The 13954-nt window shown below is 55.9% G+C and overlaps 1 protein-coding gene across 4 annotated transcripts in view; it reads right to left on the bottom strand.

Moving 5' to 3' along the window:
- Window positions 1-794: 794 nt before the first annotated feature.
- SEMA7A (semaphorin 7A (JohnMiltonHagen blood group)) overlaps window positions 795-13954 on the bottom strand; it is a 33631-nt gene continuing 20471 nt past the window's right edge. Inside the window, exons 3-15 of one of the 4 annotated variants that reach the window (XM_063347461.1) lie at window positions 12518-12651; window positions 11558-11608; window positions 11151-11246; window positions 10166-10250; window positions 9521-9631; window positions 8006-8145; window positions 7454-7632; window positions 7152-7260; window positions 6224-6422; window positions 4480-4595; window positions 3931-4082; window positions 3344-3411; window positions 795-2942 (exon numbers count right to left, since the gene is read on the bottom strand). In XM_063347461.1, the coding sequence (XP_063203531.1) occupies window positions 2593-2942; window positions 3344-3411; window positions 3931-4082; window positions 4480-4595; window positions 6224-6422; window positions 7152-7260; window positions 7454-7632; window positions 8006-8145; window positions 9521-9631; window positions 10166-10250; window positions 11151-11246; window positions 11558-11608; window positions 12518-12651 (1790 nt within the window). In that variant the 3' untranslated portion in view covers window positions 795-2592. The remainder of the gene's footprint in view (window positions 2943-3343; window positions 3412-3930; window positions 4083-4479; window positions 4596-6223; window positions 6423-7151; window positions 7261-7453; window positions 7633-8005; window positions 8146-9520; window positions 9632-10165; window positions 10251-11150; window positions 11247-11557; window positions 11609-12517; window positions 12652-13954) is intronic. The other 3 variants (XM_063347462.1, XM_063347463.1, XM_063347464.1) reach the window with 3 other exon arrangements.

The following is a 13954-nucleotide window of genomic DNA, read 5'->3' as shown; positions in this document are numbered from 1 at the left end:
CTTCCCGTCCTTGGGCGAGCTCCTCGCCTCCTCCCACGGCTGAGTTTGGGGTTGGGGGGGTGGAAGGACGACTGCCAGAAATCACACTTCTTGTTTTAGCTCCGCTGAAACCCGCCTGCCTTTCAGGCTCATTTCTCCCTCTTTACGTCAAGATGCCGCTACCGCATATGCTGCCGGCAGGAAGTTTTCTGCCAAAGCCGGTGCTAAGAAAGGAATGAGGCAGGGGACGGCTTTCGCTTTCCCCTGCCAATTCCCCCCTGCAGATCTGGGACCTGCAAATCCTGGGTCGGGACCTCTAGCACAGGGTCCCAGGGGACAAAGATGCCCATCGTCACCGGCCCCGGTCCCCCATCACCTCTGACGCTTTAAAATAAAAGGAGCTCGCCAGCGCGTGGCTGCTGCAAATCGGGGCTGGAGCTCAGGGGGGCTCCTATCCAACGGCCAATAATGAATTATTTTCCAGCATTACACCTGCAGGCAACGGGCCCAGCAGCGACAACTAAAAATAACGCAGAAAAAAGGCAGCTGGGCAGGGGTTTAGATGAAGCTGCCACCCTTTGAAAACCCTGCAAAAAAGGGGGCCGAGCGCTGCTCTGGGTCCACTGGGCTCTGCCTTTGTGCCAAGGTGCTTTGATGGAGGGTTTGAGAGAGGGAGAGAAGGGGGAGAAGATATTGTTCTCTCCCGCTTTTGTTGGCACGTTTTAAAAGCTTTTCCTATTCCCTGCTTCCCTCCATCCCAAGCCCAGCCCTTCCCTTCCCCCTCTCCCCACCCCCGGCATCGGGCTGGGGCTGCTGCCGGAGGCAGGGAGGACGTGGAAGAGGGTGAGGGGAGCCCACGGTCACGGGTGACAAGGGACAGACGAGACCCCAGCCAGTGTGGCAGCGGCATCCCTCAGCTCCTGGTGAGAAACACAGCACTCGCCTGCTCTTTTTCCATTCTTTATTCCACATTCTCACTTTGGTCACAACCTCTGAAAGGTTTGGGGGTTGGTTTTTTTTTTTTTTTGGTAGCTGTTGTTTTCTCTCTTCTCTAATTTGAACCCACTTTCTATAATATTATAAAATTATACAAGTACAGTAATCGCCAGTCAATAATAAATAGGTATTTGTTAGTTCACAAAGTTAAAGTGCTTCGAAGAAGGGATGTAAGAAGCTCTATCCTAGATTTGGAGGGGGGGGATGTTCTTGGAAATGTAGTGCAGTAGGAAGCTCTGGCCTGTTGTCCCTAGTCTGTGGTCACAAGAGGCACGTGGCACCTCTCCCCCTTGCCGAAAAGGACCGCTCGGGCACTCCCGAGCGTCTCCGAGCGGGCACCAAGCGGGAGCTGCGCCAGGGTATTGGAAGCATGAAATAACAACGCCCGCCGCGTTCCACAGCCCGAGGCTGAAGCGTTCCGGCTGTCAAGAGGGCTGGGGAAGGTTTGGAGAAGGTGCGGAATCGCTCCTGGCACACAAGCGCAGGGAGAGCATCCCGGTTTTTTTCACAGTTTAGTCTTGCGCAGGGACCTCAAAGCCCAAGGGAAGCAAACCCTGGTCCTCCCCTGTCCCCTCACTGCGAGGGAGAGGGGCAGATCTGCTCCGCGCGGTGGGGTGACAGCCGCAGCACCCCCCGCCCCGAGCCCGCGGGCATCACCCTGAGATTGGCAGCCTCTTTCCCTGAGGAAGCCCGGTCCCTCTCCCGGAGGAGAGGTGCTGGGAAGCAGGAGCTGCCTGCTCCCCACAAATAAATGCCCTTAGCTGCCTGCAGAGGATTTGTGCATTTAAAAACTTCCTTCTAGGGGGCCTCCTGGGTTGGGTTTGAGCTCTGCTTCCACTTTCTCTCCTTGTCCCCTTCGGTCTGTCCTTCCCCACACCCCAAATCTAGTCACCTTCCGAGGCTTTTCCATGCAAAACGCTACCTTTTTACCTGCCCTTGCCTTGCAGGTTTTCCAGCGCTCGTTCCCAATCTCCCTCCCACGTCAAAGCCAGCTGTAAAAATAAAATAATAAATAAACCAAACGCTAAAACCCTTCCAGAGCCCAGTTCTCCTGACCTGAAGGGGACTCACATGTGACACCGGGAGTGTTCCAGCTGCTTGCCAACCCAGACAGACACTAGCCACTAAAATACTTGGGAGGCATCGGTCCCCGCTTGGAGCGAAGCACAGATCAACCAGTTAGAAAGGCCAAGGGCTGGCTGCTCCTCTTCATCACATGCACGTTCCCAAAGAGAGGAGCCACCGTGCCCTGAGGATCAGTGCATGCACGTCAGCAGAAGTCCCCTGAATGTCCCCACCCAGGGGAGGCTGAGGATGACAACCAGTACAGAGCTACCAGCGCAGGCTCAGAGAGAAGGTGACACGCTGCTGGGTACAGCAAACCACCTCCTTCCTCCCTGTCCCCAGACCCTGCTCCATCTGGCCCTGCTGTGGCATCTTCCTCGCCATGACTCTTCCACCAAGGCCAAAGACAAAGGGGCCGCCGCCCAGGATCCCTTGTGGGACAGTCAAAGATTAATGTCCAAGGAGCGATTAAGAGAACAGGGGTCTCGCCTCAGGAGCAAGTGCAGGAAGAGTTGCAGCAGCCAGGATGGTGGGAACACAGTCTTGTCGTGTTCAGTGGAAGAGCTCCACCAACACCACCATCAGGAGCAGCTGCAGCCAAGAGCCAAACGTCATGGTGGCCTGGCCCTTCTGGGACATGAACCTGAGCTGATTGACCAGGCGCTCCTTCACCAGAGCTTGCTTGAAGCCATCCTCCTCTGAGATGCAAACGTAGTGGCCGTAGTGAATGTGGCTCACGTTCTGGATGAAGTGCAAGCAGTCCTGCTGCGGGTGGGTGGTGTTGCAGGTCTTGATGAGGCTGTTGTTGTGGTACCAGTTGTAGGTGGCGTAGTGGGACTCGATGGGACAGTTGAGGTAGTAGCGGGAGAAAGGGACAACTGTGATGTTCTGATAGTCATCTACTGGAAGAGATTGAGAAGGCAGGGATGAGACAGGACTGCCCAGGAACTACGGATTTCCCCCTGCCAAGTCTGGAGGGAAGAACAGTCAGGTCGATGGGGACATGTTACGCCGCCATTTAATGGCAGGGCCTGACCCACGCCTGGTGAAGTCCACGGGACTCTTCTCCCAGGACGTCTGCAAATACCGAGTTAATGCCCTCTCACCCAGCCCAAATACATTTATCTAGCGATTAACTCCAAGCTGAGACTTGCGTGGTGTCTTGGCTTTGGTGTGATCATTCCCAGTTCCCCAGCAATGAGTTGCAACACCTGGCACGGCCCGTACAAAGACCTGAGAATCCATCACCCTGCCCCAAAACACCCCCGGGATGAACAGCCTACAGCTCAAAAACTTTACATACCTTCCTTAATGTCCCCCTTCTGGCACCTTCCTCGCCACGGGTCCAGGTTCAGGTTCTGATGTACCTCCCTAGCAGGTGGGAACAAGCATTAACAAAGTTAGGGAGGGAAGCAGCGCTTCAGCGGATCGGGTAAGGAAGAAAGTTTAAACACCTGCTATTATGTGGGTAGGGAAAAAGCACACCGCGTGCCCCCCCACTTAGGAGGCCGGTGGATGACAAACATCTGTCTCATGCCGCAGCTCTCCACAATCAACTGCTTTCAACGGCATCCAAACAGCGGAGTTACACCCGTTTCTAACAGCAAAAGAGGGGCTGGGTGCTCAAAACCCATTGACCTCACCCTCCCCGGAGCAGGGGTGCTGTGGGAGGGACAATTCCCTGCAGGGGCACAGTTTTTGAGGATAGCGCAGACATCTACGCCGTTACCGCCTGGACACAACGGGCTCGTCTCATCTGTGATGGGCAGATGGCCTCAAAACCACATGAGGCCCTGGCCGGAAGGGGAATACCAAGGCTCTGGGTATTTCTGACAACAAAGCAACCAGCCGAAGGTGATGGAGAAACAGCAAGTTGTCGGTGCCACGTACCGGTTTAGATAAACTGACTGACAACTCCCGTTGAACCACCCACAGTATGGGTCCCTTGCCAGCAAGCAGCTGTCACAGTTGTTGCGATACAGCCTGCACATGTCCATGGGTATCTCCATGACCTTGTCTGTTGAGCCAACGTACAGCACGGCCTGCAGGAGGAAAGCAGAGGCGTTGATCGTCCCAGCGCCACCTTAGGAGCATCCAGCACTTCTCCTGCAGCTTCACTGTCTGCCACTTCTGCAGCGTCACTGTGATCCTGGGGTAGATTTCACCCAGGGAGCAGCCAGCCACGTTCTTCCCTCGCCGCCAGGAGCGGTGGTGTCGGAAAAGCTCCTTTGTCCACTGGCCTGAACAGCCACAGAGCTACCCAGGACTGGGGACATCAGCCCAGCTGTTAGGATTTAAGCAAAGGACGCCGCAGGACCACCCACAAGCCCACCCAAGAGGCTACTTCCATATCCAGGGGCTGCCGTTAACTCATCGGCCCCTGCCTCCCCTGCTGTCTGCTTTTAATGCTGCTGCCTGACGAAGGAGGCAGAGACTCACCCTCTTGTGGTCCACGATCATGGACTGGATGGGGTCCTTCTTTGGGAAGACCTGGAGCTCCATGATGTTCTGCACCCCATCCGGCAGCTCCACGATCTTGTGGATGGATCCCTTGTCTGGAAAGAAAGAGGGGAGAGTCCCGATGAAGCAACACTGAGAGCGGCAAGGCCGGGCAGAGGGGCTGTGGGCAGGGGTGGGAAAGCCAGGCAGAGAGCCAGCTCTGCCTCCAGCCCTTGCTGCGGCAGACAGTACCCGCTCTGCAGAGCCAGGCTGGACTGGATTCCTGAAACCAGCCATCCGGAGCAGACAGGATCTTTCCCAGAAGCAGCCTGCTTGCTCTGTTAGGAAATCGTCCCCCAGACAGCAGCGTTTCCCACAGCAGAGCCTCGTCATCCTCCCGGCCAAGAGCCCCGAGGAACCCATTTCCCCATCACCCTTCGGGACCTGGCTGTGCCCGCTTTGATCAGCTGCGCCATAGCGGCCCCAGCAAGAAAAAACAACGTCTCTCGAGCTCCGCTCTGCTTTGATCACTGGCCCGACCTTGCGCGAGCCTCATCTCACCGCTCGCCCGAGGCTGAAACTTGGGGGTTTTTGCCTTTCCGTTTTTCTAATTAAACCGACTCCCTCCCCACTTAAATGACTCCAAACTGGTGATTTAGGAAAATGAGTCAGTTTGGTGGAGGGGTGGAAAGACAGATCCCGAGGGAACAGGGCTCAGGAATGCTCATCGTTAGCCTTTTTTTTTTAGTACTCGCACGGTTTCCCCTTCCCAAATAGTCACACCCTTCTCCACTATCACCCAGGGGTAGGTGAAAGATGTGACGCCGGGTCAGGCAGGGATTAGGACCCACCAGGTGCTGGCTCTTGCCTCCGTGCCCGCCTCAGCGAGGGTGGGCAGCTGCCTTGCCAAGCCCTGCATCTTGGAGCAAGCTCCCTGGCGGGACTCTGCAAGGCGTCAGCTGCATTTAAGCTAAGATTTTCGGCGTGCGTGGGCCTTAATCCAACCCAGGCCACCTACCGAGAGCCGTGTGCATCTTTTTAATCACGGATGAGGAGACAAAAGCCCCAGGAAGTCCCTCCAGAATGAAAAGCCAGTGAATAAATCCCATCGCAGCGCAGGAAAAGGGTTGAGCCCGGCTGTAGGGAGCAAGCGCGGGGAGGTAGGCAGGCAAGGGAGGGAAGCGCTGGGGCTAGGGACCTTTGCACCTTCTGGGCGGCTGCCTGACTGAGCACGCCAACTTTTTGCTCTGCCGTCTTCTCCGCCAGCACTGGCCCAGCGCTGCAGCATCTCCGGGATGCATCAGGCGGTTGCATCTCCAGCCAGAGGCGCCCGCCTCGCAGGAAGCCTGCGCTGCTTGCACTAGAGCAAGCAGGGACAGGAGATGACAGAGCGGGTCCCTTTGCAAAGGATTTCTGCTTGACAGTGGTGAAGCTGCACCTGGGGAGAGCCATACTACCCCCTCCCCTGCCCTAAAAACCTGAGACCTACCACAGGCTAAAGCTGCCCAACCGGGCAAATTCCAGGTGCTGGAATTCTGCTTTCAGCCTGTCTTTGCCTATGCAGCCAAACTGGGTGTATTTAGCTGTACTGGGACTTGGCAGCTCTTTTCTGCTTGACAGACATACGCCAAACTGGGAACACTTCACTCTGCACTGGGGGTGTCTCGTCTGCTTCCCCCGGGTTCCCTGCCCTTGAGGGGAACAGCAAACTCTGGGGAGCTCCCAAGGGAATGGTTCCCAGTACCTGTTGCCAGATAAAGCACGTTGTAGTGGCGCCCGTCACCCACAGAGACCTCATGCACGCCGATCTTCTGGTAGCGGTGCTTGTTGTGGAATAAGGGGCTCTTGGTGGGGGAGAGGGGCTCCACCCGATCCTCCACCTCCGGGTGGCTGTCAGCTATCTTGAAGGTCTCACTCGGGGTGTGCTGTCCGGAGGAAACGCACTGCAGCAAGAAGGGACAAAAGCCACCGTCAGAGTCAGACAGGTCCCCAAGGATGAGGCTCGAGGGCGGGAGAACAAGACAGGCCTCAGCTCAGATACCCTATCCCGGAGGAGGATGCCCACCAGGCATGGTGCACAAGCCTGCCCTGGGGGTAAACACACAAGCCCTTGGGGGTAAACACACAAGCCCTGGGGCTGCTGTGATTGCGCTGAAGCCAGCTCCTACCAGCAATGTCCCCTGCAGAAGCCGCAGTCAAGGAGACTCCTGCCCTGTCACCCCCACAGAGGCTTAGGGGACACTCTCTCCCCACCCCACTGTTAGCTGCCAGGTCAGCGGTGCACCCCTAACCGCAGGGCTGGGCTGCAGGTTGGCTCGGTGAAACCCACGGGATGAGCAAACACAAGGCAAGACATTGTTCCTCCAGCTTCAAATACGAGAGCTCACAGATCCATTTGCCCAGGCACGTAAAAGCCCGTCTCCCCTTGCTTTCTGTGAAGGTGTTGGACCTTATCCAGCCTCCTTTTGCTTCCAGCGACAAAGCTCAGATCCTTCCTGCAGTGCCTACAACCTTCCTCACTGCCCCAAGCCCTCACCTGGCTGCTCAGTGGTGGGACTGTCCCCTCACCTCACCCAGCTACTCTGAGAACGGCAGTGGCAGAGCAGGGACCAGCTCTCCTGGCCTCAGGAGGCCTCTCCACTTCACGTGGGCGTCTTTTATCACTCACTTACCTGCCCAGGCTTGATCTCTGGGTTGGGACCATTATAGCCTTTGAGTTTGGATGTCCGAAACACATTGTCAATGTCTCCAAAGGAATAGACGCAAACGGCAGAGCTTCCCCTGCAGACAACAAGAAAAGAAAGGGTCAGGGAGACATCAGCCACCACCTCTAGACCTGTGTGCATCGTGCCTTTGCTGACCATCTCCACTCTGGCTGTTTTCCACCCACGGGCCTGGCAGAGAGACTAAAGGGCTGAAAGAAAGGATTTGGCCCATGGGACAGGACAACCCCCTGTTTTGCGAAGATCCTCACCAGGTGTTTGTGAAGAGCCCGTAGACTTTGGAGTGCCGCCAGTTACTCGCAGGGACAAAGAAGACATCTTGCAACCAGTTGAAGTTGCCCTTGGTGACCGGGTCGACACAAATCAAGCTGGCCTTCAGGAAGGTGGTCCACTTGGAAGCAGAGAGTGAACCGGTTCCCCCTTTATCTTCCTGGGGGAGAGGGAAAGCAGGGAGTCAGGGTTTGGCAGAGAAGAACACACAGTCCCACCCTGTTCAGCATCTTGGATGGATAACTGCGGGATGCTTTGGAGATATATTTGATGCTGGTCACTGCAACAATGATGTACCCTCTCTAACATCCCAGCAAGACAGAACAGGGCTTTCTCTGCCCTACAGGTAAGTTGGGAGCCAGAGGTTGGGAAGGCCAAAGGACAGGGCCTTAGTCCACACGAACTCTGTGGCAGAGGAAACAATTGACCCAGAGGGGGCAAATCACCTGCTGATTACACCAGGTCAGCTAGCACGTCCATTTGCCACCCCTGTAACACTCTTGCCTCCCCACCATACACTGTTCCCATGGTACCTTACACAGCTGGGCCACTCGGGAGATGTTTCTGGGGGCCTCGGGACTCTTGTCTGGGTTGTCTTCACGAAAGAAGTAGTAAATCTTGTCCTGGTGAGGCTCTTCATGCCTTAATGTGGTGGCTTTGACAAACTGAGGGTCTGAAAAGGGGAAGTGAGCCGTCAGAAAACCTTGGCCTGAACACACACATTTCATCTGAAAAGCCACCGGTGGGGACAAAACCACTCACTCTCCGACAAGAGGGAATGCAAACACCGTCTGTGCTCCACGCAAAGGACAGGTCTGAGCCCATCCTCCACACCTGACCGGTGCATCGCACTAACAACCGCTCTTCACGTGCCACCTTCCCAGGGGGTTCCCCTTCCTCTCCCTCCTGCCCAATTCCACGTGCCCGTCCCCTTGAAGGCCAAGTCCCCAGAGCCTGGTGAAGCCTCGGTTGCTTAGCAGCAAAGGAAACCCATTCTCCCTTCTCACACGGCGAAGCTATAATCATACTGGAAGGCTCCCTCCGTGGAAACAAGCTGCACTGTTGTTTGTGTTCACTGTGGAAAACCCAATGATGCTCTTCCTATTAATACACCGCTGCCACAAAGGGCATCCCCAGCAGCAGCAGGGTTCCTCTGAGCATCGCTAGTTGGTGTCCCCGAGGCAGGGAGTTCTGTCTAAGTGGGGGATTGGCCTCGTGGCTCTGGCTCTATCAGGTTTCTTTGCCGGTGCCCTGGCTGCCCCCATCCATTGCCCTGCATGAACAAGTCCTGGTTTTTCCGGGTGTCATTTTGATTTGATTTTTTCGTTGGCCAGGGTTTCAATAACCTCCCGTTCCCCAGTGTCACTGGGGAGGCTCGGGGGAAGGCAACATAATAAGCTCACGGAAATTGAGGAGGGTCCTTTCTATTCCCCACCCAGTCCCACGCCCAGCCCAACGTGTTCCTGCCCCAGGGTCTCACCCTAGCTGGGGATTTGGAAAGAGTCACTGCCCGGAGTGGAAGTTGTTCTTCCTGTTTCTACCACATGGCAACTAATGGGCACCTTTACACAACCATATTTCCTTCCAGCATCTGACAGGGGACTTGCCACCCATTTCTCTCCGTTTCCCCATCTCCTCCTCCCAAGCAAGAGGAACTCACTTCTTCAGTTGGTTTGTCCCAGAAGCAAAGAGGTGAAATTCCCCCAGCTGGCAGCAAGAGAGCTGCAGGGAGCTGCTGAGGCCCTCCTCACCAGCATTGGTGAGGTCTAGTGGAAGGTGGGTTGGAACTACATGATCTTTAAGGCCCCTTCCAATCCAAACCATTCTCTGATTCTGTGATTGCAGATGGGGACCGGATCAGTCCTCTCTAAAGCTCTAGGGGTGACCAAATCCAAGCAAGAAGCTCTGGAGCTGCAGCCCAGCTGGGCAGAGAGGATGTAGCCCTCCACACTGTCCTGTGTACTTATGGCTCACGGTTGTGGACTGACAAAGAGTCCATTTTATCTACCTGATGCGTTCCACGCCTTCAGGATCAGCCCCGTACTCACTCTGCATCACCGTGTCGCTTGTGTAGAGCTCTCCACCACCTCTCACTCGTCGGAAACGGGGTATCTTGCCATTCTGCTGGCTCTTCTTGATGGTGGAGTAGATGTCATGACCTGTGGGACAGGAAGGCTCATTTGCAAAAGGCTGTTTCCGGAGGGGAGAAGAAAACAAAGAACCTCTGGGCGCATGAACTCACAGAGATGGTGGCTGTAGGTCAAGAAATCCAGTCCTCACTGCCTAGGACCGAGCAGGCCTGGCAGGACTCCCCCAGTCCTTTTCCTTAAAGAGTGGCAGGGGCAGATTCTTGCTCTGCCTCTGGGAAGGATCCTCATGTGTCCCTCTGCCAGGCCCAGAGCAGCGGAGTTACTGCAGGACCCACCTTCCCCCGCTGTTTCCACTGCACTCCATCCTCCCACACAAAGACTCAAGCCCCATGCCCCGGACAGGAATAAACAAACTTGTGCCATGCTCTGTCCCAGAACAATGAGCATTTCAATGAGGCAAAAGCAAGAAGTGCTAAGGCAAATCGCCAGCTAGAGCAGACGAAGCCCTTGGAGCTGCCTCAAGGTGACTCTTTTTGTGAGAGAGAGAGCCCAGCCTTCTCGCATGGCACTACGACTGAAAATACGCGAGGCAGTCGGACTTACCGTCAACGACGACGAGGGCATTCGAGTCAGGGGTGAAAGGAGCAATGCCTCTCCCGTCCCACGAAGTGCTCTCCTTCCTCTGCGTCTGGGGAAGGACAGAAGGGGCCCCGTAGAAATGCGGTAAGTGCAGGGGAGCCAGGTGCCCACATCCACCCCCGGGGTAGGAGGGAAGCAGCTCTCCTTGGCTGGCATAGCCCAAAGGAGGGAAGGACACAGCCCACCTTCTACCTCCAGAGCCACTCCTGGAGGTAAAAGGTGAGGAAAGCCGGGCTATGAGAACTGAGCACAGAGGTTCTCCAGCAGTTCCCTGTCCCTCTTTAAACAGTTCTGGGCTCCCCGGTTCAAGAGGGACAGAGAACTGCTGGAGAGGGTGCAGCAAAGGGTACCAAGATGCTGAGGGGACTGGAACACCTCTCTTATGAGAAAAGCTGAGGGATTTGGGTCTCTTCAGTCTGGAAAAAAGACGGCTGAGGGAGGATCTTATCAACACTTATAAATATGTAAAGGGTGGGTGTTGGGAGGATGGGGCCAGGCTCTTTTCAGTGGTGCCCGGGGACAGGACAAGAGGTAACGGGCACAAACTTGAACATTGGAAGTTCCACCTAAACATGAGAAGGAGGAACTTCTTTCCTTTGAGGGTGGCAGAGCCCTGGCACAGGCTGCCCAGAGAGGTGGTGGAGTCTCCGTCTCTGGAGACATTCCAAACCCACCTGGACGCGTTGCTGTGCCACCTGCTCTGGGTGACCCTGCTCTGGCAGGGGGGTTGGACTAGATGATCTCCAGAGGTCCCTTCCAACCCTATGATTCTATGATTCTAGGTGGCATGTATGGACCCCTGCTCATGAGGGCTGCCCCATGCTGTCACAATAAGCAGCCCAATTTGGGCATTTCAGTGCACTCTGAGACAAATCAGGGTACCATTTTACAGATGGAGATAGCACAAAACAAAACAGCAAAGTGCTTTGCTCCGGTGGCCATAACATACCAAGTTCCAGCAGGTGGGAGCACAGGCACCGGTCCCGCACACTAACATCCCGTCTCCGTACTTCTCCACTAACGTGAGGTAATTTTTGTTGTCCTCCTGCAAGAGAAAGAAGAGGAGTGTGAGCGGCCGTGACCGGCCGTGACCGGCAGAGCACAGCCCCGCACTTCCAAGCCCACAGGGCTACCAAGCACATTGCTATACGGCTCCCAGACTTTTTTGTGTGTCTTAAAGCCAGAGGAGGAAACCAGGATCATATCTCATACAATCTCCTGCTCCATAGGCACTGGAGGTCTTCACCCAGAGAGAGCACGTGAGGAGCATACACAGTTCCATCCCCAGCAGCCCTCCAACCCAACTCCTCCTCCAACCCTCAACCATCCAGCTTTTCCACCATAGCTAGGACCTACCAAACTCCCAGGCGTCATGCACTGTCCTTCACTTTTCACCGGGAAGTCTTCCTAGGATAAAAGAGAAAGAGAGATGCTTTAATTCCTTCCCTCTAAAATCCAACTGATATGGGCTCGGCCCCATGCACTACATGCTAGTCACTCTTCACAAGGAGCAAAGCAAGAACATGGTCAAGAAGGTCATTCCACACTGCAACGCAGCCCTTTTCCCCACCTCAGCATTTGAAAACCTTTGGGGAAGCTGGGCTGGATCTCTCAGGCCCTCGAGATGATGAGGGGAAGCAGGGACGCAGGGCCAAAGCAGCAGGCATGACTGGCAGCCAGCTTGGGCTGCTCTCCAAAGGATTTCGGGAAAGGACCCGTCATTGTGGGGAATGGATGTTCAATAGTGGGTGGTGGTGTTCAAGGATTGGAACGCGTGAACCATGCTATTCCTGGCAACAAGAAGGGAAGTTTCTGGGCCCAAATTTCAGCAACCAACTTGTCTGAGAAGGACAAGAAGGGGTCACAAGAAAGTCAAGTGTCCTGGAGGTTTTCCTGCTGTATTAACTCAGTGCCCAGCTGATCCAGAACTTTGAGGAAAAGCAGCCTGGGCTCCGACAATGGAAAGGGATGGGAACATATCTTCTGAGTGTCCCTTCTCACGCTAAAAAAAGGGTCCTCCACTGGAAAATTCCTTCCTCTGGGGCAGCAAGGAGGTCCCAGGGGACCACGGCCTGGGAAGAACCCACACACAACTAGCGTAGGAGACTTCCCCCCTTGCTGCAGCCATTCTCCATACTGATGTTCCAGCTTCCCAGATGGATGGGGGCAGGCTGGGCAGAGACCAAACCCTTCCAGGCCTGACTTCACTGCTGGCAAAGACACTGAGCAAGGTACCTAGCGTTTGGGCTGCGAGACAGATGCTGGTCACCTTCTTGTAAGGCTCCGGGGCCGAACTTGTTAGCAGAGCATCCTTACCGTGTAGTTCTCATAGGTTGCGAAGTCATAGTAATAAAGCTTTCCCTCTCCCCCGACGTAGATAGCCGAGCTGTTCTCTTTATGATAGAAGACCGGGTACTTCTCGCTCCTGGGAAACACATACTCTTTCACACCTAGGAACAGCAAAGAGGGGACGCTCGTCGGGGGAACCACAGCTGACTGCGGAGAGCACCTGCAGCCGGCTCAGGCCGAACAACTCCCTTTCACATGTCCTTGGTTCCAGCGATGAGAAAAACAAAGACAGGGGGGCTTGGGGGCCCCCCGGGACAGCTGGCCCAGCGCCAGGCAGGCAGGGAAAGGAAGCTCCCAGGCTCAGAGCCGAGCTATTGTCCCCTTGGCCCCAGGGGATGGGAGAGACGCACAATGGAGCAGCCCCCGCCTGGCCCCTGCAGGGCTGGTGATGGAGGAGGAGGAGGAGGAGGAGGAGGAGGAGGAGGAGGAAGGGAAACTTTGTCGCAGGAGCTTTTGTAGGAGAGCAGGAGCTCAAAGTGACTTAGAAGTGGCTCTGCAGCAGCCAAGTGAGCGCTGCCTGCCTGCTGTAATGGCCAAGTGCCTCCCAGGTTTCAGATGAAGGGCTCCTTTTCCCCTCTGACCATCCTCCGACAACCACTCCAGGCAACTGCCTCGTAGATTTGGCTCCTGCACCCTCTTGCCCTTGACGTGCCTGCAGCTTTTTGTGCCTCGGGACCTCTTACATGCTCAGTCGGAGCTGGGAGTTCTCATCCAGCTGAATGGGAGAGGAGCTGCTGCACTGCCTTGCAGCTGTGGGGTCAGCCTCCCCCCGGCCCCCGTGCCCATGGGGTGGATCATCTCCTACCAGGCACAGCCCAGCATCACACCTCTCCTCACCAGCCTCCAGGTGCACCATCCGCATCCTCCCTCCAAGGGCCAGGAGGGATGGACTGGGTTCAGACCCCCGCCACTTCCAGGCCAGAGCCTGGAGCTCTGGGGCTTCCCCACACGTGACAGGGGAAGGGTGCAGGTAAGGCCGCAACCCATGGGCTTCACGCCCCAGATGTGAACAAGAAGTGAGCTTGCAAGACCCAGGACCCACGTCAGAAGCAGTTGCTGCAGACGGGAAGTTTTCGAGGCCCAGCTGGGAGGAAGAACCGCCCGTCCTCCCCTCTTTCCTTCTTCTTTCACCTTCTAGCTTTTCCAGCTCCTCTTTTCTAAAAGCATCCTCCCTTCCTCTCTGTGTTTCCAGCTCAGGTGTAGGAGGCTGGCCCTCCCCTGGGGCTTTTGCTGGCCCTCCATGGGGTCTGCGGGTCCTGCATCCCTCGCTGGGACGGTGCAGCCACATCTGGGCAGCTTTGAGCAGCCGTGCCAGGTCCCAGCTCCACGGCGTGGTGCAATACACGTGCCACGTGCGCTACCATAGACCACCCTGTCCCCTACCATAGACCACCCTGTCCCCTA

This window comes from Chroicocephalus ridibundus, chromosome 9 (assembly GCF_963924245.1).
Source record: "Chroicocephalus ridibundus chromosome 9, bChrRid1.1, whole genome shotgun sequence".
Taxonomy (NCBI): domain Eukaryota; kingdom Metazoa; phylum Chordata; class Aves; order Charadriiformes; family Laridae; genus Chroicocephalus; species Chroicocephalus ridibundus.
The sequence above is the reverse complement of the archived record's forward strand: the minus strand, read 5'-3'. Positions and strand labels throughout refer to the sequence as shown.